Below are 22,557 nucleotides of genomic sequence, written 5' to 3'. Positions count from 1 at the left end.
AAATGTATTTTTCTTTTATTTTATAATCTTAGGTAGCAGTAAACTAGCATTCACTTCTTGAAAATGTTAATCTTTTGAAATTAAGAAAAATTAAACAACTCTTTAAAAATAAATTTACTTTTATTTTCATTCTTACTTTTGATTATCCGTTATGGTTTTAATTCTTTAACATAAATCCGTTATGATTTAAGTTGTAGAACTACATATATTCATCTTTGAGTACAATCCACAAAGTATAAATTGGAATAACACTGTATCCTAACATCCTTCTAGAATCAAATACCATTCTCAAAATATACAAGCTTCATCAAGTGGAAGCTTCCTAGAATCTCAACAAGATAAAATATGAAAGAGTGAACCAACAGTAAAATTGTGCCTTGTGATCAATTGGTCATGATCACAAATATGAAACAGCCTCTTTGCATTTGCAATGGTAAGAAAGACTCTGCACAATGACCCTCTTCATAATTTTGTACAGTGAAGAGTCTTCAGCACTGGGATACATTAATTTATAAACTCCTTTTGAATTGCTTTGTTTCATGCCCTTAAGTTCAATACAAGATCTATTTATTGAATCAGCATGAAAGAAAAACAAAGACTAAATATAATATAAGAGGAAGCTCAGTCCAAGACACCCTTCCTTATGAAAAAGAATATGATTAGATGATGAAAAACTGTTCTTCCTATCCTTCATTTGCAATTTCATCCATGATCAAATCCACCCTTCTGCTTTTGCTTTACTGCTGTTTAGTTTAGCAGTTGTTCAATTAAAATGGTTACAAAATAGGCATGTTCAATATTTGCAAGACATCTTTGAACTCAAAATCACGTGTCTCTCTGTTGAACCTCTCAACCAGCTTGTACCTTGTATCATTCAAATAAAAAGACTGAGCAGTTTCCAAAAGCCATTCTGCCTCGGAATCAGTAAGCTTGCTGGTAAATACGATATCCCCTCGGATCAGTACTAAATCCTTGCTCTCTGCAAATTCAGTGTAAAAGGAGACTGTAAAGTAGGGAGATGCTTGTGTTCCCCTGGCCTTGTAATCTTCAAGACCTGTAAAAATCATGTGTGGCGTCTGGACTACAACAAAATAATGAATATGTATGTGAGACAACAATGAAAATGTTGAAAAAGAAAACAATCAGAAGAAATAAATCATTGTTCCGACATGTTTTATACATTCCAATTTTTATAAGTAGGAGAAGATTTGAAAGAGGAAGAATCATTCTTAAAATCTCCCCAATTTATCCTACCCACGATATTCAGACTCTCTTTCATAAGAGATACTTGTGCTCCTAGTCCATCTTTGTCTGTCTTTCCAATTTTCCATCTAATCCAACAACCTCAACAGTTTCCTAGAATGATCTTTTTTCTTTTTCATTCAGCCTTTCAAGTTCTCTCATACTCACATCCAACAAATAGATAATATCATTATAATACCTACATAAACTGGGGAAATAATATTTACATTTCCATCTTTCCCAAATACAAATCATCAATCAAGTGTGATATAGTTTTAATTCAAAACAATTATTAATTTTTACAAACAAATAAATAAGTATTTTTTTGTCAAACCTTGAACAAACATTGTCGTGTATCCACTTCCCCTCCACAGAGGAATCACAAAATATCGGCTGCCAAGGATAAAAGAAAGTTGAGAACATGAAATCTAGAATACCACAAATTCATAGTATCAATATTGATATAAATAAATACCATTCTGAAGCTCTATGTTCCAGCAAGTGATAAAGTTTTGCTTTCATAGTTGCTCCAACATGACCTCTTCCTATGTGATACTGAAATAAAATCAGTCAAACCATATATTTAAAGATACAATAACAAAAGCATATATGAATAAATAATACATAAGAAGAGCAACAAAACTAAAAGTAGGTTCAAAGGAAAATCCTAGAGGCCCACACAAAGAAGAACAGCAGAGATCATCACCATACTTCTATATGATCATGGACATTTTGCCTATATCATACTAATCACACACAAGAAAGGCCTCCTGTTTCCCATTGATCAACTAACTGCCCAAATTTTCATTTGTTGTTTCCTTTTCCATTCTTCCTAGAGATTATATCCTACTTATTTACTCCAATTTTTTTTGAACTCACCAAAACCTGAACAAATCTAACAAGAAGAGCAAGTGGCAAGCACAAAACCAAAAAAAAAATATGTTTCACTTAAAACCATAAGAAAAGCTTAAGTAAACTGAGTTATGAAAGAAGTTCAATTCATTCTACTTGTATCACTCTTCCAGCAGCTTCAGACATAACACAGTCTACAAGTCAACAAGTTTAAATGGCATAAGAACAAGTAATCAATGAGACATTACATCATCCCAAATAGAAGCAATATCTTCAGGATATCGATCTTTCAGTCTGTGGACATCTACAATAGTATCCAACGGTTTCGGTTGCAGAGGGTTGAACCCAGAGGCGAACTTCGACGTTCTACAGAATCCAATTGAACCCCATTTCTGGAAATCGCACGGAATATCCGGTTGATGCAATTTCGCAGCGGCTGCTGCAAGGGGAACCGCAGAGAAAGACCGCACAGCAAAATGGTCGTTGATGGAAAACAGGTTTTTTCTGATCTTAGAGGCTATGCTCCTCCAAATTGTGGAGTTTGTGTATACCCTTTGCATTGTGGAATCGGAGAATGAGGAAAAGAAACGAGCTTGCAAGAAGAAAATGAAAACTGATTTAGCAAAATAACTACTAACAAATCAACGCAAAATTAGAATAGATTGCTAAAATTGGTACACGCGAAGAGTGAAATTGCTGGAGCATTACACGAAGTGACTGGAGAATTGAGCGGTAGAAGAGCAGCGGAAGAAAGAGGTGCAACAGGATTTACACTATGTCTGGAAGAATGAACCCTAGAATTATTATTATTACTATTTCATTTTTTTCTTATAACAACAAAAGATAAAAAAATGTATCATTATAATAATTATTAAAATAAAAAATGTCATTAAATTATAAATAAACATATAGTTTTATTGTAGGCAATATTTTTATTGTATAAGTGTTTTTTATTATAGATAAATATTTAACTTTAAAAAATAGTTAATTAAAAGGTAAAATAATAAGAGTTTATGCATATTGAAAAAGTAATTAAGAGAAAAAATCTCTTTTATTTAACTTTAAAAATAATGCCTGTATAAGTGTTTTTTTATTATAGATAACTATTTAACTTTTAAAAAAAGTTAATTAAAAAGTAAAATAATAAGAGATTATGTATATTCAAAAGGTAATTAAGAGAAAAAAATATCTTTTATTAATATTATAAACTATAGATATGGTATAGGTAAATTATTTTTTACTGTATAGAGGGTTCTTTGATTGGAAGTAATTATTTGAATTTTAGAAACAACAAATAAAATGATTTGTTAATTAATTGAACACATTCAGGATTTGCTAACCCTGTTTATGTGGCATTAATGATTGCTTTTTTTTTTCATCAAGAGATCAACTCTTTATCAATAATATTTTTTTTCCTACTCACTATTGAGATACTGAATATATTTTTTATCTTAATAATAATAATATGTTATTTACAAGAGAAAGACAAACAAGTCAACAGCATAATTTATTTAAAAAAATTATAGAAAAACCTTAAAAAGAAAAATATTTTTTTCTAAACCAAATTTAATTCATGGAATCAATTACATATAAGAAAGGTACTAACACAATTTTCTTTAATTAAATGTGTAAGATAAATACAACGTTTAATTTATTTTATTTTCTTTCTAAATAAAAAATATGTATATAAAATATCAAACTATTCTTTCTTAGTCTATTGAGGGGAGGGAAAGATGGAAAATATGTTTCCGTTAACATATTCATAATTGGTTTACAACGGAAAACATAGTTCAAAGTTAACACAAGCAAAGCAACTGTTATGTACAAAGTTCCAATGCCCATTGCCAAGTCCAAAGTCACACACGTGTTTTAGCTTTCTAGCGTCTTACAGTCATCGAAGCTCCCTTGTTCTTGCCTGATAGCATAGCAGCCTGTGACCATGATGATGGCTTAAAGCTACCAGCTAGAAGCCTGGAGGCTGAACTTGCACAAATTTTTCTTCTTTTTGATTCTAGCTCTTGTTTTCTCTTATCAGACACAGACACTCCAGAGAAGATGGATTCGGCATTGATCAGTGCCCTCTTGTCCTTCCTATTCTTGTCAAACTTAGTTGGAAACTTAACTCTTTTGGCTGTGGCAGAATCTTCTTCAGTAGCTGGTAGAAGTCTTATGCCAAGGCCTCTTTTCTTGGAAGCATTCTCTTCTTCAGCAACTCTTTTCTTCTGACTCTGAGAAAATGGACAGTATTAAATAATGTTTCTTTTGTTTAGAGCAGGTTGGCAATATTATTTACAAAAGAAACAATATACTCAAGGGTTAAAATGAGCCAAGGAGTATACTCTTAGCCGGGCCCGTAGAGTCTTATTGAGAGCATAGTCATCTGAATGCCTGGTATCAGACTGCCTCTGGAGACGTACAAGCACTGGTTCAGATTCCTTCTTTTTCTTCAAGTCTTCTTCCTGGTGTTCAAGGCGGTAAAATGGATCTGCAAGCTTACCCCTCTCTAAAAAAATTAAATATGAAGATAGTTAGCTAACTAACCACAACATTTCAGTTTGCTAAAGAAAACATTCAATCCATTAAGACAGCCATTGGCCACTAGGGTCCTGATAGAATGCTCTTCCAGCTTCTAAACCAAGGTTGGTGACTGCATGCACTAACACATTCAGGCTAGCAGAAGAGAACACATACTGCTAAAAAAACTTTCACTGATACTGTAATACACACCTTCATCGGCATGCAATTCAAAAGTTTTGGCATCCTCAATATCAAAATCTTAAATTTGAAGTAAACATATATTGCTGAGAAGTTTTCACTAATACTGTAATATACACCTTCATCGGCAGGCAATTCAAAAGTTTCGGCGTCTTCAATATCAAAATCTTCAGTTTTTTTCTGGGCCCCACTAATAATGAGATATTCACAATTCTTAGGATCAGTCTGAATGACGATCTCATGTTTGCAGCAAGCAGACTTCATAGTGAAGTTCCATATCTGAAGGACCAATAAACAAGTATTAGATGAGGGACAAAATAATATATAATCAAACAAAATGGTAATCAACACCAACATAATAGTGGCAAACTAAACAAAATATAACTATTTGCAAGTTATATCAGGTCCACCCTTTAAATACCAAAATCATAGAATTAATCACATGTACTGAAAAAATAATTTAAATTCAGATGCATTTGTAGTCAACCTTAACATACCTTTGTTGAGTAATAATTCCCAACTTGCTTTTTCTCTGCATTGAACCGAACACCCTTTGCAATCATTGAATTGCATCCTCCACACCATATATTATAAGGCATCTCAAATCTGAAAGTAGTTTAGCTAGTTAATATCAAACTAAATATTAAAGAAAAACAATATCAACTTGGTATCTTTAGCAAACCAATTTAAAAACAGTTAGATGAATGAGACATTTCACAACAATTTTCAAAGCTTCCATATACACCAGACAAGTTTAGGTATCTCATATCTATCATATTGTTATTCGACATCGACTAAAGAAGGTCAAAGTACAGTATATAAGTAGGGACAAATATTATAAATCTGCATGAACAAGTTCAAGCATGTATTATTTTATACAGATTCAGTTCAATCACAAAGCTTCATTAGAACAAGCTAATAATTCATAGCATCTATCAAAATACTTTCAATTTTTGTTATTTTGTACACCTGATTGCACATAGTTTGTCCATGTGCTTGATAAAAAATGCATCAAATACTACACAGGCTTGTCATTCACATTCATCTATCATTTACTTTTCCAGACTATAGAACTTCAAGAAAGATATTGTAGTGGGACATATAATTGGGATCCTTATTCACCAAAGGCAGACAGTTAATATTACTAAATGGTTTCTGTAGCTACTTCTGATTACCTTATAATCAGGATACCCTGATCTAGTTTTCTCGCCCTCTCCCGCAAGGCATGCTGACCATGAAACTTGTTCAGTGAACCCTGAAAAGGAAGAAAGTGTATTAGTCTCTTGATACTTGACAACTTTTGAGTTACATGAGAGCTTAATGACACCTGTTATTCAAACATACCTGACTCGGTTCCCATTCTGGAGGATAGTAAAAGTTGTCTGCTCTAGCAGCCGCAAGCGAAGACTGTAACAATCCAATGAAAGCAAACTCAGTATACCAGGAAATTAGCAGACAACAAATAGGCCAATTCATAAGAAGCATCAAGTCCCTCTTAAGCCAAGAAACATAATTAAAACAGACAACCATTAAGCCAAAACCAATCAATTGTCTTACGAGAGCAGAAAAAACAGTTCTATCAAACACTAATACACATGCATATTAGCCACAAACATGTTCTATTAGCTTACGGCTATCAATATGCCTATTATTTTTCCCTTTTACAAAATTTGACCGTGAAAACGAAGGATTTTCAATATACAGATTAGAATACTGCTAATAAAGGTTCTCAACACAACAAACAAGAACACAAATGAAACAGCCTAATCCAAACATAAGATAGATAATCGAATCCAGAAATTAAGAGGCACGGAATAGAACAAACCCTAAACGTGATCGTATGACTAGAAAACGTAAAAAAAAAAATTAAAAATAACAAAACTCGCACCATTGTTGTTTATCTTCTTCAGAGACTATGAAGCTTTTCCCGCGGAATCTAAGATTCTTCACTGATCAGAAAATTTCGATCGGAATAAACAAAATTTGTTTCTGTAAGGTGTAATTGTATATAAATAGTATTTGCCGAGTCTTTCGGGTCGGGTAATATGCTAACCCGATTAAGTAACAATAACTTTGGGAATTGGGGTTGTGGGGTCAAAACGACAACGTTTCGTAAAGGCTGGTAAAATTAGAGGGAAAATTGGATTATTATGAGAGTTTGGTTTACATGATCTGTGAACAAAAAACAAAAAGACTTATTTATATAATCTTGCACTTGAGATAACAGTTTTTTAAGATTTAATAATATAATATATCATTATTTATATATAACAACTTATTTTTAATAATTTTTTCATTTTCTTAGTTATTATGAAAAAAAAAATCCAAAAAGACTATTTGTAAATGTTCAGATCAGTTTAGGATGAGTCAAAATTAAGATAATTTGTAAATATTTTTCTTTCAAAATCAATTAAAGATATTTTTAAAGATAAAATTATGATTAGATAAATCTCAAAATAATGTTTTCAAATTGATAATCTTGGACTATTTTTTAAAATTTAATAATATAATATATCATTATTTATATATAACAACTTAAAAGTAGTTATTTTTTTTCAATTAAGGGTAGAAAGGTCTTTTTCGGAAAAACCATGGGTTGCAGGAAGAAAATCTCCTGCGGAGTGAACACAAATAGGTTGAATCATTTATGAGATTTAAAATACAAAAAAATTATTTCAAATGTTCTTTTCTAAAATGTATTTTTTAATTTCAAATTTCCATGTCTAGAACGAAGGATAATTTTAAATTTTCCAAAACTAATTAGGTGTAAGTTCAAAATAATTAGATTAATCCACTTCAACTTTAAAACAATATTTTATAAATTAATTCTATAATAAAAGACACCTTTTATGTTTCTAAAATATTGAAAACGTATATTTTTATTAAACATTAAACAGTTACTTTATGGAATATTGATAGATGGGTAAGAAGATAACGTAAAGCATTAGTGTTTTATCAGTTTCTAAAACATCGAAAGGCCAAACAAAATACCAAGCGATGTGGGACCTGACTTTATTGCACCACTTTAAGGCATTTGTTTTTGTTTCTGATGAACATGGTTCACTGTTGGATCATTATTATCGTCCAAGTTAACAACATCTACCCTGTTGAAAACTTGGTAGTATTTCAAAAGATCTGAAGAAATAGACCTTACCGACACTAAGTGCCATCTCACGCGGTTACAAGTTTCTTTATCAGCAACTGTTGTGTGGATCAAGTGGGAGTTGAACAAGGTCTTTATTAGCCACTTGTTTCAAGCCTCTTTATTGCACTTGTATCATAACATTAAGATATTCAACATCTTTGTCTTTTCCACTCACTTTTTCATTGGCACTCAAAATGAATATACTCTCATCCACAACATTAGGAGGGTTACTCACTGAAAGCATTTATTGATTTGGATGCTTCCACTTTGGTTATGGAAACAACTTAACTCCCTTATTTCTCTTCCTGTTTTCCACATTTTAGTACAAATAAATTTTCAGCCATAGACAAAGATATTGAAGATGGGATTTTTTAGCACTATAACAAGTTCTTTAGGATTTGGAGTGGGAACTTCCATTGGGCTAGTGGTTGGCTACTATTTGTTCATATACTTCCAGCCAACTGATGTTAAGGTTCAGTTTTTTTCTTTCTATTATTATTCTCTTGTTTATTGTTTCTTTCTTAAATTTTTGGTTTGAAAGCTAACTTCTGGTTTTTACATTTTATTTATTTATTTGCATAAGCTTTAATACTGTAGATTTCTTTGATAAAAACAGAATGTCTTCCTTCTTCATGGAATAGGAAATATGTTTAGATGTTTGTCATATAAGATTCACTTCACTCTCTGGTCTTGGTTTTTTTTTTCTGAGTATGATTGTAGCCTGAACTATGATCTTATGACATTAATTGTAGATGAAGTATGTTGTAATGAAGGTTCTACCTTGAGGAAAATGTAATTGTTGTTTTGAATACAACTAAATTTGCTTTTCTCTGGGACAAATTTTGTTATCCCATTTTTTCATGTAAACTTTCTGCTGTAGTATTTCCTGGTTTTGGAACATTTAGAGGAATTTCTAAGAAAGCTGAAACTCACCATTGGAGAAAGAGGGGTATTTTAAGGTGGACAAATTCAAATTAGATAAACACAAAGGACCAGATAGTGTTATGTTTAAGGGAACTGACATTGTATTGAAATACTCTTTTAGTTATTGTCTCACATTTCAAATTATGGCATGCTTGATTTCAGGATCCAATAATTCAACCCTTGGTTGAGATAGATCCCAAAACTCTACAGCAGCTGCTTCCAGAGATACCCTCTTGGATTAAAAATCCAGATTATGACCGTGTATGTTAGTTATTCTTTACAGTTATATACCCTATGTACAAGTGTTTATCCTTTGAACCAGAAATGCATTGTATGTTCTACAGAAAATTAATAATACTTTTATGTTTGCAGCTTGACTGGCTCAATAAATTCATTGAGTATATGTGGCCTTATCTGGACAAGGTACCTATGCACACTTTTTATTGATTTTCAAAATTTCTCTCATGTTTGTAGTGTTTGTGCAACTACTTTGTTAAGCAATTTTCAGTACCTACAATTCAATGTTCATAGGCAATTTGCAAGACTGCAAGGAGTATAGCAAAGCCCATTATTGCTGAGCAAATTCCAAAGTACAAAATTGATTCAGTTGAATTTGAAGAACTTAGCTTGGGTTGTCTGCCACCAACTTTTCAAGGTTGATCTCTCTCTCTCCACACAGAACATGAGTATTACGTATGAGTAGACATGAATCTGGTATGTACAGTGTTACAGATATTGCTTGAACTGTGTACTTGCACTAAGTATATATGGGATAGAGGGTCTTCCAAACTCGCCTTCACTTCGTCCTTTCGGTCTTTCAATGCCTCTGTTCCTCCGTTCATGTCTACTCTCTCGATCACTCATGTTTACTGTAATTCCTCTCGACGTGTGATATGATACCTGCAGAATCATTTAAGTCAGTGTTTTGTCTTAATTAGCATTCAGAAAAACCAAAAACTAAACTAAACATTCTATCTATTTATATTATGCTAATAGGACTGTCACATCACTATAATCTTTTTGTTTATCTCACATTAATGGATTTTTATACTTAATTAACTTTATTCATGTATTTATAAGTGTTCCTTATTAATACTGATATTTGTGTGACTTTTCACGTAATATTTTCACTCACGTTAACACTTATCCATATCTTCTTTCGGCCTATCGGCATTCACATTTTCTACCTAACCAGTTCAAACTACAAAATGAAATCATTGTCACATGAAGTTTCATGGTTCCATATTTTTTTACACTTGTCCCTGATTACTCTTTCAGGTAATATAAGAAATTTAGATTGATTGATGTTAATTTTCTTCTGAATATATGCCAGGAATGAAAGTCTACACTACTGATGAAAAGGAGTTGATTATGGAACCATCAGTGAAGTGGGCTGGGAATCCTAATATTACTGTTGCAGTTAAAGCATTTGGGCTTCGAGCCACTGTTCAGGTATATATTAGTACTTCATGACCTTTTTGAAAATAGAATGTATGGTTTAAACTGTGTTGGCAGTTTTTAAAGTTTTCAAGTAATATTCATACACTTTGTTCTCACCCCATAAGGAGTATTTATCCTTCTGAACAATCTCAGGTTGTTGATCTTCAAGTATTTGCTGCTCCTCGTATAACTCTGAAGCCTTTGGTTCCAAGTTTTCCATGTTTTGCCAATATTTACGTGTCTCTCATGGAGAAGGTGTGTGTGATGTCAAACTCCTTATAACTAAATTTCATTGTAGCTCTTACAAGGACAAATATAATCTATGCAATTATGTTCTGATATTTTTGCCTCTTCTTCCTCTTTGTTGACTTGAATCTCTTGATTGAAGCCTCATGTTGATTTTGGACTAAAACTTTTTGGAGCTGATGTAATGTCTATTCCTGGTGTTTATAGGATTGTCCAGGTAAGCATATAGCACTTTCATGTCTTCTAAACTTTAAATAACTGTTTATGCCTACTAGTCATTATTCTGCTGACAAAGTTTTAGTTTTGATTTCTCTTCCTCATTTTTTTTCCTTTCAGGAAACCATTAAAGATCAAGTTGCAAAAATGTATCTATGGCCCAAGGCCTTGGAAGTTCAAATAATGGATCCAACAAAGTATGTATAATCTCATCCTTTCATCAATCCTATAAATTAGTGTTGAACTAGCTAATTTTGTTTGGTTTGTGATCAGGGCCATGAAAGTGCCAGTTGGAATCCTTCATGTGAAAGTTGTGAGAGCAGAGAAGCTTAAGAAGAAAGATCTACTAGGGGCATCAGACCCTTATGTGAAACTCAAACTCACAGAAGAGAAACTTCCTTCAAAGAAAACAACCGTGAAATACAAGAATTTGAATCCAGAATGGAATGAGGAATTCAATATAGTTGTCAAAGATCCAGAATCTCAGGTCTTGGATCTAACTGTTTATGATTGGGAGCAGGTAAGTAGTCTTAAAGAAGCAATTCTAGATTCATAAAACTGGATTTCAGACTTCTTTTATGACACTCTCATGAACTCTCAAGACTGAAGAATATTTTCATTGCATACACACACGTATCGAACACAATTCTAGCACGGTTTTAACCAAATTTTAAAAAGAGAAATACATTAGTTTTCTAAAAACTCAAACTTATTCTATAAAATTTTATTATGATTATAAAAATAAGGAATAAATCATTTTTAATCAATCATAAAAAACATCTTTCTGCTAAAAAAAACTGAAATATATTTGTGCACATAAATCTTTATTCTCAATTGATATAATTCATAATTATACAATATATAGATATGTGTCTCCGTGTCCTATATTTTAGAGATTATATGTATCTCCGTGTCGTATCAGTATATGTGTCCGTGTCTATGCTCATAGATAGGAAGTTTCCTATTACTCATTTTCAGTCATGATTTTTCTTTCTTTTTTGCATAGATTGGAAAGCATGAAAAAATGGGAATGAATGCCATTCCATTGAAAGAGATTACTCCTGATGAGCCAAAAGTAATGACTCTTGATTTACTCAAGACCATGGACCCCAATGATCCTGAGAATGAGAAGTCACGTGGACAGCTCACTGTAGAAGTTCTATACAAACCCTTTAAGGTGGATGAGTTACCTCTCAATGCAGAAGACTCCAATGGAATAGAAAAGGCTCCTGAAGGAACACCTGCCAATGGTGGTTTACTTGTTGTTACAGTCCATGAAGCTGAAGATGTTGAAGGAAAACACCACACAAATCCCTTTGCACGGCTGCTTTTTAAAGGAGAAGAGAGAAAAACCAAGGTATTATACACCGATTACTTTTGATTGGTTTTCCATTATTTGCTTATTTCCACAAGTACCCATTTTGTATCTAGACCAAATAGGGAGAATTAGTTCTGATTTTTTCATATATATAGTCAACTTTGATCTATTATCATATCTCTTGTCATCATTCTATAGTTTTTTTTCCTGTCATTAAGGTGTCTATGTTTCCTCACTTGAAACAGGAAAATAACCATTTTCTCATATTTTATGATGTATCTTTGCCTTGTGCATAAAAGCACCATGTGTATCTTCTTACTGAACTCAACTACTATAAATAAACCTCTCCAATGATTGCTGCATCAGTTTTTTTTAGAGTTTGAATGTAGCATAAAATTTGACTATTTCTCGGAACAAAACTCTACAGCATGTAAAGAAAAATAGAGATCCAAGATGGGGTGAATCGTTTGAATTTATGCTTGAGGAACCTCCTGCTAATGAGAGACTACATGTTGAAGTGCAAAGTGTCTCCTCAAAGCTTGGCCTTCTGCATCCTAAGGTAAAAATGCACTATTCTAAGATTATTTCATCTTTATCCTAAGAGTATGTTAAGAAAATCCATAAATTCATTTATAAAAACTCTTTGGGTTGTCAAATTATAATTTTTCTTTAAACCTTGTTAATCAGGAAAGTTTGGGCTACGTGGAGATAAAATTGTCTGATGTTGTTAACAACAAGAGAATCAACGAGAAATATCATCTTATTGACTCAAGAAATGGAAGGATTCAAATTGAGCTTCAGTGGAGAACACCCTGATGATGGCATTGGGTAGTACCAGATGCATATAATTGCATTGCACTCACAAATTTCCAAAGTACATAATAATTCTGTAAAGCACTCTTTCTTCTGATAAGGTTTGATGAAACCTCTCAAACTTGATGAATCTCTGAGACACTGAGAAAATACCAAGTGTTGCTATTCTATTGTTGATAAACAGAATAACACCAGAGAGTCCATTCTACTGATATTTAAGTTCTGTTCATCTTGTTTATGCAAATAAAGTAACAGTAACATATAGTTAATACTGTTATTGTTAGATTGCAAAATGCAAAACACTGTGTCCACCCAGAATACAATTTGTTTCATATGATATATATTATATATAGTCTATTTTATATAATCTATTAGATATAACATATTACATATAATTAATTATTCAAGTAGAAAGTGGTTATTAACACTTGTTGCTTCATTTAATTAATTGTTTTTAGAAACAATGATTAAATGGGGGTGTATGTTTGAGGCATGTCTATATTATTTGATTATCCACTTATAATAATAAATTATTTATTTATGATAATTAACCATTGCTTTTAAGATTCAAGCAATTCTTAAAGACTTAAAAAATAAATTATATTTAAATTTGATTGATTGATTTGTTCTTCATGCTATTTGTCAACATTTTTCAAAAGATTAATATAAGTATGCTCAAAGTTCAATCATTAAACCTTTAAAATAAAATCTAAAACCACACTATGTATTTCAAAGAATAATACATATTCATTTTATCATAAAAATTGTCACTAAAAACATTATATCTTTAAAATATATATAACACTAACTTTGATAAATAAAAGGAGACATTTTCAAAAGAATAATTTCACAGTGTATTTAAGAAATCATCAATATTTCTACATACATAACATCTACATATATATAGATGCTGTAAACTCTTAAAGATGTTGTTAAATATTCTTAATAACAATGTTAATAATCTAATATACTATAATTGACTACCTAAATTAATCACCCATATTAAGTTCCAATTTTTCATAAATCACTAATAAAAAACATCACAAACAACTAATTTCTTTATTTATTTTTAAATAATGTGAATAATCACTAGCTAATATAGTTAAAATTAATACCTATCATATTATTCAGTTAAAGTTAAATTTTGTAGATTAATCTACAATGATGATATAGGGTGTGTTTGATAAGATTAATAAGTTAGGTATTAACTTAATTAACTAGGTTATAAGTTATTTAGTTAAAATTTGTAGATTATTCTATGATGATGATATAGACTGTGTTTGATAAGATTAATAAGTTAGGTATTAACTTATTTAACTAGGTTATAAGTTATTTTTTATAAACACAAAAATATTTGTTCAGGTAAAACTAGGATGTTTTAGGAACTTTTAACTAATTATCTTTTATGTTTTAATACATTATTTCTTATCATTCTTATTTTTTTTTTACTTATTAGTAACTACTTCAATATTATAAAAACGACTAATTATTGCACTATTTGTTAAATTATTTTTTAATTTTGCAAGTATCTCAAATTTAAAAATTATTAAAATTTTTAATAATATAATGTGAAATTATACATAATAAAAATTACAAAAAATAATATAAAAATAATTTAAATTGAAAAATAAGAAAATTTAAATTTCTCAAAATAAATAATAATTAATTTAATTAATATTTGATAGATAAACTAATTTCAATAAAATAAATTATTCGAAATAAAAAATAATTAAAAAAAGTACTAATTTTGTTAATAATAATAATTTCTTAAAAATACATTATATTATAATATTTTACATTTATTAACCAATTTATTAGCTGATTTTATCAAACACTTCTTACTATTTCTATAAAATAATTTATTAAATGAACACTTACAAGGGAATAGCATATTTTAAACTAGTTTTGCAACCTGTGTTGTTCAATGAAAGTTAATTATGCAGAAATTGGAAGAAAACGGCTTTTAAAGTTCATGTTGTTATCCTGGTCCCATTAACTCCTAACAACTTCTGGCGTGGCACGTGTTACTGTCCAACCTTCGCACCAATAGAACAAATTCAAGAAAGAAAGAAAAAAAAAGAAAAGAAAAAACAAATCTGCACCAAATATTTGGAAGAAGTAAAACGTTGCTTCCTCATATTCCCTTCCGCTTTGAAAATTCGCAGAAGTCACAAAACCAAACTCTCTCTCCCGAGCGCCAAGCACCGCCCGCAAAACCCCAATTCCCATTCTTCGCGAACATTCGAGAATTCTCGCGAACCGTCGCGGTGAAGCTCCTCCGTTCCCTCGTTGAACCAGAGTTAGGGTTTCGATTCGATTCGATTCACCAGCCAAAACGTAAACCTCTCTCTCTCTCTCTCTCTCTCTCTCTCTCTCTCTCTCTCTCTCTCTCTCTCTCTCTCTCGCTTTTCCTCTTTTCTCGCTCAATTTGCTTATCGCATTTATTCTGTGTTCCTTTCTCGGGGATTTACCTTCTCAGTAAGGTATCTCGCTGTTTTCATTATGGCATGTTACGTATTAGCTTCATTCCTCTTTATATTTCGACGCGCCTGTCATTTTTTTTCAATTATTAGGGTTTTTCATATATTCTATCAACCACCGAATTTAGGGTTTTACAATTGTGGTGTCTGTGCCGGGGAGGGAGAATTTGTATGCTTCTATTTGTCCAAATTAAGGATTAGTGTTATTTTTTTTGTCGTTCCTCTTTTATGCCTGAGGATATCGGACTCCATTTGTTCTTAATCAGAAATTGTTAATTTAGTTGTATTTACTTCGTGGGATTATGATTTTAGTTCATAATTGGCCGTTGCAATGAGGAAATATTATCGATCCATTGATCGTGATTGAAAGCTACAGCTCATTATTATTAGCTGTGACTTTGTACCATTCCTTGAAGTGACTGGTAATCTTATTCTTGATAGATTTAAGTTGAGCCATTTTTGTCGCTTTTTAAGATAAGGTCTGATTTAACCATCGTTGTTTAGAGTAGGCAGTTTGTAAGTGATGGCTCATAGGTTTGCTCTGTCTTCTAAAATATTTCTCTTAAGTGCTCATCCAATGGTATTCATGTGGAAAACTTTCTACTAGTATGAATATTTCTGGTCTGTAGCAACATATTTTTCTTATTTTTGCTGAAATTTTGTGAAAATTTTAAATATTAGTGGTGAACTATGTTTTCTGAGTACGGATTCAAATTTGCTAAATGTGGTGGCTATAGATTTCTTTCCTTTAGTTAACATTATTCATGAGAATTACAACTAATTTATGAAAATTTTAGGAAATACATATGTTCATGTAAGAATGGTAACTTGGAATTTCGAACATAAATGGAACTCTGAATAGCAGTTCATGCAAAATGGCATGTTTTGTTGTTTATTTACTTGTACAATAAGTCTTGAGGTTGATGTTATATATTAGTTTAGATTTTAGAAAGCAATTATTATGGTTTGAATCAACATTTTCTTGTTAAAAAAGTTACCCTATAATTAGTTTGGATATAAAGTTGAATTTAAGCTTAGAAGGGTTGTAAAGTATGGAAATTACATCAAACTGTTTGGTGTGTGTTTCACCGCATCACAGTTGACAGCAATTTGTTCCTGATGAGTTGGTGCTAGTCAAGTTTTTTCCTAATTGGAATAGTTCACTGACATTGCTTTTATGAATAGTAAAATAGTTATAGTGATGGGGCAATTGATGCAATCATATATGTCTAGTGATAATTTAAAAGTTTGTTAATATAACCAAAAGTTTGCAGTTCGGTCAGCCTTCACTTTTGAGTTTGACGAGATAAATATGGAAACTGATTCTCTCAGGTTACTATAATTTTTTTTTAGAAATTTCTATTTGGAGTTATATTTGAGTTAGAATTGTCTCTTGGCTACTTTTATTTGTCAGTTATAGGTTTGAGAACTGTCCAAACTGCTTGTACTTACCATATATTTATTGATTATAGTACGTACTATAATTTTCTCTATAAAATATTAAGAGAACTTGATTTTTTCTGTATAATTGCTCTATGATTGCTGTCAACAAATGCCAGTAATTTAGTATCATACAGAACTAGACATATGGGCAGCTTTATTTTTTTATTGGGATAGAGTAGTTGGCAATGTAGTCAAAATCGAGATTATGGTTAGGATCATGGAGGGCTCACAAAATCGTGGGATCGTAGATTTTACTGTCTACAAAAGTATGCTATGCACACATATATATGAAATGTAAATAATTAAAAAAAAAATATTTTGTCAATAGAGGGAGGGTTAGAGGCCCCAATTATCAAAGCCATTACAATGTGACCGTGCTTTTGCATTTTATTTTCTAAAATCAATATAAGTTTATATAAGAGGAGATAGAATTGAAAGAGATCAAACGAAAGAGATAAAAACGACATGGAAATGCGAAAGTGGAAACTAACCCTGACTTGTTGCGACTACAATTGCTTTCCTGCATCAAGAAGATGCGACAGAAACCACATGAAGACAATGAAATGAAAAGAAGATGCATGTAAAAGGAGAAACAGAACGAAAACCAAAACAAGGTACCACACCACACTAGAACAACACACAAATGAAGAGATGAAATTGCACCATCGCACCACTTCGGAATAGATGAAGATGAAGACCGTGCGTAGAGTTATCTTGTCCCGTCATCTGGATTACTTGTCTTCACATGTTAAGAAACGATGTTTTATTAATATAAAACAATATTGTAGTTAATATAAAACAAAGTGACTTTTGTTTTTTTCATTGAAAACATATTAGATAAGGAGGTTGTCATGCTCCCCATGGCTTCTACGTCATCACTTGCAATGACAAAAGGACTATCACCACCATTGATGTAGGTGATGGACAATCCCTCGTTATCCAACATGTTTTTAATGAAAACAATAAAAGTCACTTGTAGTTTTACATTAATATATCATTATATTAACCCCAAACCTCACATTTCTTAACACGTGGAGACAAGTAAAGAAGATGATTAGGTACGATAATAATCACATCACCTAGTTAACGGAAAAATTAAATGACAAAGACTCAATTGAAAATATAGAAATTGAATGCTCAATAAACCGTCAAATTTATGAGGGACTTGAAACTTAATTAAGTCTTACTTTTTCAGTGATATTTTACCATATTGTTGCTGTAGACTTGGAATTCTATTTTGTGTGCTCTGATTTTTGTTGTAATTCTGCGTGAAGTTCCTCAAATACCTTGGAAGTCTCCATTTTCAGCATGCACATTTACTTTTTTTATTATATTTTGCAGTGCATGTTTGTGAAGCATTTTTCCTGAAAAAATAAACCTCTTTTAATGGGAGAAGTGCTTGCACACCAAAAGGATAGCCTTGATGCTTTGATAAAGGTTATTTGAAGCAGTATGACTCTTGAAGATTTCTTTACGTTGACTGAAATGAAAGATGGCCTCACGGCCCCTTCTCGAGTGCAAGAATTGGTCTCTGTAATGAAGAAGGAACAAGATCGTGTTGTTAAAAATGCTGGTGATGCGACAAGGCAGTGGGCTGCTGTTGCAAGCACTATTGCTGCTACAGAGAATAAAGATTGTCTTGATCTTTTTGTTCAATCTGATGGACTTTGGTTCATCAACAGATGGTTAAAGGATGCCCAAAATTTGGGTGCTGATAATACAAATGATGGCTTCATTGAAGAGTCAATTACTGCAATGTTGCGAGCAGTTGAAAAACTATATTTAGACAGCGAAAAGTCAATTTCATCTGGAATTTCGGTAACTGTTAATAACCTTCTTGGCCATCACAGCTCTAAAGTGCAGGATAGAGCAAGAGCATTATTTGAGCACTGGAAAGGAGGTGGACTTGGAGATGCTGATAATTCAGATCTTGATAGACTCAACAATGAGAGTGATAAGATTGTCAGGGAGGAAGGCCAGCCATCTTGTGTGAATGAAGCTGGCAATGACAATCATCTTCCATCTCAGCTTGCTGGAGATGAGAAGTCTCTATTGGGAGGCTCAAATAGTCAGCTACAAGAGAAAGTTTCTAGTATTCAGATACAGAGTATTGACAATGCACTTCAGTCCTCTGTAAGTTTGGATTGTGAAGATATCAAAGAGAAATCAAGCCATGTTGCTTCTGCTCAAGAATCGACCTTACGTGAAGGTGAGACCACATTGGCTGGGACGTGTAGCTTACCTATTACTAAACAAGGCAGTTTCAAAGGACAACAAGATGATTTACAGTTAAGTGACTTGTCCAAAAAGGAGAAGCAAGATCAAGATGTTAATGGTCCTCCTGAAGAATTAAGAGCATCAGATATCTCTTCTGAATCTGCAAAGCCAGATCCTGAACCCGCTTCCACTGGTGATAGTGAAGCAAAAGCACTGGAATCTGTTAAAGAAGAACCTGCTTTAGAACATAACGTTGAAAGCAATGAAAAAGTTGTTTTTCCCAAAATAAGTGTTTCTGGTAGCATGAGAACGCCTGAATCTGATGGAATGAGTGAGATGGATGATTTCAGAGCTACAAGCTCTAGCAATCCACAACTTCCCAAAGCATCAGAAACTGATGATGACAGTTGTTCAAAAATGTTGCCTGACTTATCTGTTACTGGAAGTAACTTGGAAAAGCCTGAGATGTCTTTCATCAAATCAGAATACATCATAGCAGTAAAGGAAATCAAGGACCAAGAGTCTGATCAAGATGATGATACATCAAATGGTTCTGATTCTTTTAATCAGGGCAAAGGTCACAGAAGCCCTAACATTAATGACAAGAGTTCTGACATGGAAATTGAATACGGTAATGTTGATGCTTTAGAAGTTGCCCGACTAGTTGCTCAAGAAGTTGAGAGAGAATGTGTCAGCCCTGTAAAGGAAGGGAATGACCATGGTTCTAATCGAACGACAAATGGTTCTGATTCTTTTAAATGGCGAAATGGTCCCAAAAGCCCTAATGTTATTGGTAAGAGTTGTGAAATTGAACTTGAGTATGGTATGGTTGATGCTTTAGAAGTTGCCCGACAAGTTGCTCAGGAGGTTGAGAGAGAAGTTTCCAGCTCTTCAGAGAAAATCTCCAAAGGTGGAATTAGGCAGAGAGGCAGCCTTGATTCTGTAGGGAGAAAGGATGAGGTTACTCGAATCCTGCCTGAGGAAGTATCATCCAGGCAAAGCAACTCTGCTGAAGTGTGTTCCGAAGAGGTCGGACATATGACTGTTTCAGATAATGTTGAGGCCGGGCCTGATGACTTGGACTCCTCGCAGGTAACTGAAGCAGCTCAAGACCCAGGAGGTAATTCAGAGAAAAGTCTCTGTACCTTTGATCTCAATGAAGAAGTTGTTTCTGATGATATGGATGTTTCTGTAAATGCTATGTCTACTGTGCCAATACCTGTTGTCTCTGCTTCAAAACCTGCTCAGTCTTCTGGGTTACCAATGGCTCCTTTGCAGTTTGAGGGGACCCTCGGATGGAAAGGATCAGCTGCCACCAGTGCCTTTCGTCGTGCATCACCTCGTAGAAATTCTGATGGTGAGAAGAATGTTTCTATTGGTAGAAACTCAGAGATTTCCAAACAGAGGCATTGTTGCCTTGATTTTGATTTGAATGTGGCTGAAGGTGAAGAAGGATTGGTAAAACAAATTGGTGAATCTTCAGGCCTTCCTTCTGGTCAATCATCAGTGGAACTTAGTCCTAAAAGAACAAACCGATTCGAATTGGACTTAAACAGTATTGGTGATGATGGTGATGCCCAACCTTCAGATCAGAGGATGGAGGGCCCACTCTTTTCCGGAAGAAATGGTTATTGGAGCCCATCACCTGCTTCTTCATCGTCATCAATGCAACCTTCAGTACGGAACATTGATTTGAACGACAGACCATACTTTCAAACGGATCTAGTGGAGTCATCATATAAACGGTCTAAATTGGATGCTTCTGTTATCTCTATTTTGGGTGCCAAGGTGGAAGTTGGTAGAAGAGAATATGTTCCTCAAACTTTGTCGTTGCCAAATGGCAAGGCTATTGAGCCAGCAATGGATCATCCATTGTCAGGAGCAGGTGGCATTTTAGGAATGGGTCCCCCACTATCCTACAATCATTCAAATGCTTTTGGGTATAATGGACTTACATCAGTGCCTGCTTTGTCTTTTTCGTCAGCCATGTATGGACCTTCTGGTGGCCCAATTCCGTACATGGTAGACTCTAGAGGAACTCCAGTTATGCCTCAGGTTGGGGGATCTTCCTCTACCGTTCTCTCATCTTATACTCAGCCTCCATTTATCGTAAGCATGACCAGAACGCAGTTTGGTTTAAATGGGGTTGGATCTTCACATCCCAACTTTGATCTAAACTCTGGCTTCACCATTGATGGCCCCAACAGAGACATGTTGACTGCAAGACAATTTTTCTTTCCTGCTCAAGGCAGGGCTATTGAGGAGCATGTAAGGACCCTTCCTCAATCCTCTAGTTCTGGGGTTAGTGTGAAAAGAAAGGAACCAGACGGTGCCTGGGAAACCTATCCACGTAGCTACAAACATCAGCAACCTCCATGGAAATAGCTCTAATTTATGATCTTACCTCTCATCTGATCTGTTTATAATTCTGCTTCCGATTGATGCTTATATTATTACTTTAAGTTGATCCTGAATGGTAGGCCAATCCATTGGAATCCTTTAGAATGAGAAGAACCAGCCCAATAAAAAGGTGAAGGACGATGGATCTAATATGATTCACGAGATTGATTGGCAAAGGGGGAAATTAGTTTTTTTTTTCTTTGTTTTTTCTTTCCTGCAGTTTCATAGAAAGTCAGTACAAGCTCACAAGGCTTGGTACATTTAGCTGTAATTTCTCTTTCACATGTCAAAGAAATTATAGGCATAGTATCGTGTTTCTCACTGAGTGGTACTTGAGTACATGGTCACAAATTTAGTTGAAGATTTTAGTGAGTGTTTATTATCAAGTAATAACTTGTATAGAGAAAGCTGTGTTCAAAACTTATCCGCTTACATAAAATAGTCTAACTCGATACAAGTCCTGCTTAACACATGCACTTAAATATGACTTTGGTTTCATACTGATTCACATTTCTTATTCCCCGTTCCCTAATTTCTGTTTTATGTTTTTTTTTTTAGTTTTCAAAATATTTTTTATTTTTCATTAGCTTTTGATTTTTTTCCCATCACATATTTTTCATGACATATCTTGTTAAAAATGTTATGGATGAAGTAATGAACAACCAGATTTCTGGAAAGAAAAGACAAAAAACAATTCATTAAGGAAAAAAATAAAATACAAATAATTTAGACAAAAAAAGTATTTAAAAGTTTACTAAAATAAATAGAAATCAGGTTAAAAAACTAGATCAAATAATTCTTCCTAACAATTAATCTGTTACATTGATGTCTGTGTCAGAATTATTGGAATAACATGCTCTCCTAGATTCTTTTAACCTTATTCATGAACATAAAATGTTACTTTTCCTTATGTCCAGAAACAATTCATGAAGGAAGTAGTCAATAAACCTGTTTAAATATCAATGTGTCTGATAAGAGTTCAATTTTCATGAAAAAAAAATTAAAATTGAAAAGAGAGCTCTACTCAATATTGTTATATTATATATTAAAAAAAATCCAACATTAAATACATAGTTGTAAGAATACCATCCAATTTAATTGATTCA

The 22,557-nt window shown here is 32.9% G+C and overlaps 4 protein-coding genes across 8 annotated transcripts; 2 read left to right on the top strand and 2 right to left on the bottom strand.

The window, feature by feature from the left end:
- Positions 1-504: 504 nt before the first annotated feature.
- Positions 505-2,899, bottom strand: LOC137816323 (ATP synthase F1 complex assembly factor). Of its 3 annotated transcripts, none has more exons than XM_068619418.2 (5): positions 2,803-2,899; positions 2,343-2,686; positions 1,718-1,797; positions 1,577-1,635; positions 505-1,081 (listed from the first exon to the last, which is right to left on the bottom strand). In XM_068619418.2, the coding sequence occupies exons 2-5, from the start codon at positions 2,652-2,654 to the stop codon at positions 777-779; spliced, it is 756 nt and encodes a 251-aa protein (XP_068475519.1). In that variant the 5' UTR covers positions 2,655-2,686; positions 2,803-2,899; the 3' UTR covers positions 505-776. The 3 variants fall into 3 exon arrangements, with proteins under 3 accessions (XP_068475519.1, XP_090149556.1, XP_090149565.1); XM_090293430.1 differs by having other exon boundaries at positions 505-1,076; positions 2,803-2,881; XM_090293439.1 differs by having other exon boundaries at positions 1,718-1,787; positions 2,803-2,854.
- A 927-nt stretch (positions 2,900-3,826) lies between these two features.
- LOC137816322 (uncharacterized) lies at positions 3,827-6,983 on the bottom strand. Of its 2 annotated transcripts, XM_068619417.2 has the most exons (7): positions 6,698-6,983; positions 6,154-6,216; positions 5,985-6,064; positions 5,307-5,415; positions 4,929-5,088; positions 4,434-4,597; positions 3,827-4,322 (listed from the first exon to the last, which is right to left on the bottom strand). In XM_068619417.2, the coding sequence occupies exons 1-7, from the start codon at positions 6,698-6,700 to the stop codon at positions 3,972-3,974; spliced, it is 930 nt and encodes a 309-aa protein (XP_068475518.1). In that variant the 5' UTR covers positions 6,701-6,983; the 3' UTR covers positions 3,827-3,971. The 2 variants fall into 2 exon arrangements, with proteins under 2 accessions (XP_068475518.1, XP_090149528.1); XM_090293402.1 differs by lacking the exon at positions 3,827-4,322 and having other exon boundaries at positions 4,822-5,088; positions 6,698-6,833.
- A 999-nt stretch (positions 6,984-7,982) lies between these two features.
- LOC137816328 (synaptotagmin-2) lies at positions 7,983-13,278 on the top strand. The gene is made up of 12 exons (XM_068619423.2): positions 7,983-8,426; positions 9,041-9,139; positions 9,251-9,301; positions 9,410-9,533; positions 10,212-10,330; positions 10,472-10,573; positions 10,707-10,781; positions 10,901-10,977; positions 11,054-11,300; positions 11,787-12,137; positions 12,526-12,657; positions 12,786-13,278. Exons 1-12 carry the CDS (start codon positions 8,316-8,318, stop codon positions 12,912-12,914), a joined length of 1,617 nt encoding a protein of 538 aa, XP_068475524.1. The 5' UTR covers positions 7,983-8,315; the 3' UTR covers positions 12,915-13,278.
- A 1,659-nt stretch (positions 13,279-14,937) lies between these two features.
- On the top strand, positions 14,938-21,812 carry LOC137816327 (uncharacterized). 2 transcript variants are annotated; one of them, XM_068619422.2, is made up of 2 exons: positions 14,938-15,248; positions 18,176-21,812. In XM_068619422.2, the coding sequence occupies exon 2, from the start codon at positions 18,287-18,289 to the stop codon at positions 21,434-21,436; it is 3,150 nt and encodes a 1,049-aa protein (XP_068475523.1). In that variant the 5' UTR covers positions 14,938-15,248; positions 18,176-18,286; the 3' UTR covers positions 21,437-21,812. The 2 variants fall into 2 exon arrangements, with proteins under 2 accessions (XP_068475523.1, XP_090149741.1); XM_090293615.1 differs by lacking the exon at positions 14,938-15,248 and adding an exon at positions 17,325-17,448.
- The last annotated feature ends 745 nt before the right edge of the window (positions 21,813-22,557 follow it).

The sequence above is a fragment of the Phaseolus vulgaris genome, chromosome 1 (assembly GCF_051622355.1).
Source record: "Phaseolus vulgaris cultivar YP4 chromosome 1, ASM5162235v1, whole genome shotgun sequence".
Taxonomy (NCBI): Eukaryota; Viridiplantae; Streptophyta; class Magnoliopsida; order Fabales; family Fabaceae; genus Phaseolus; species Phaseolus vulgaris.
The sequence above is the reverse complement of the archived record's forward strand: the minus strand, read 5'-3'. Positions and strand labels throughout refer to the sequence as shown.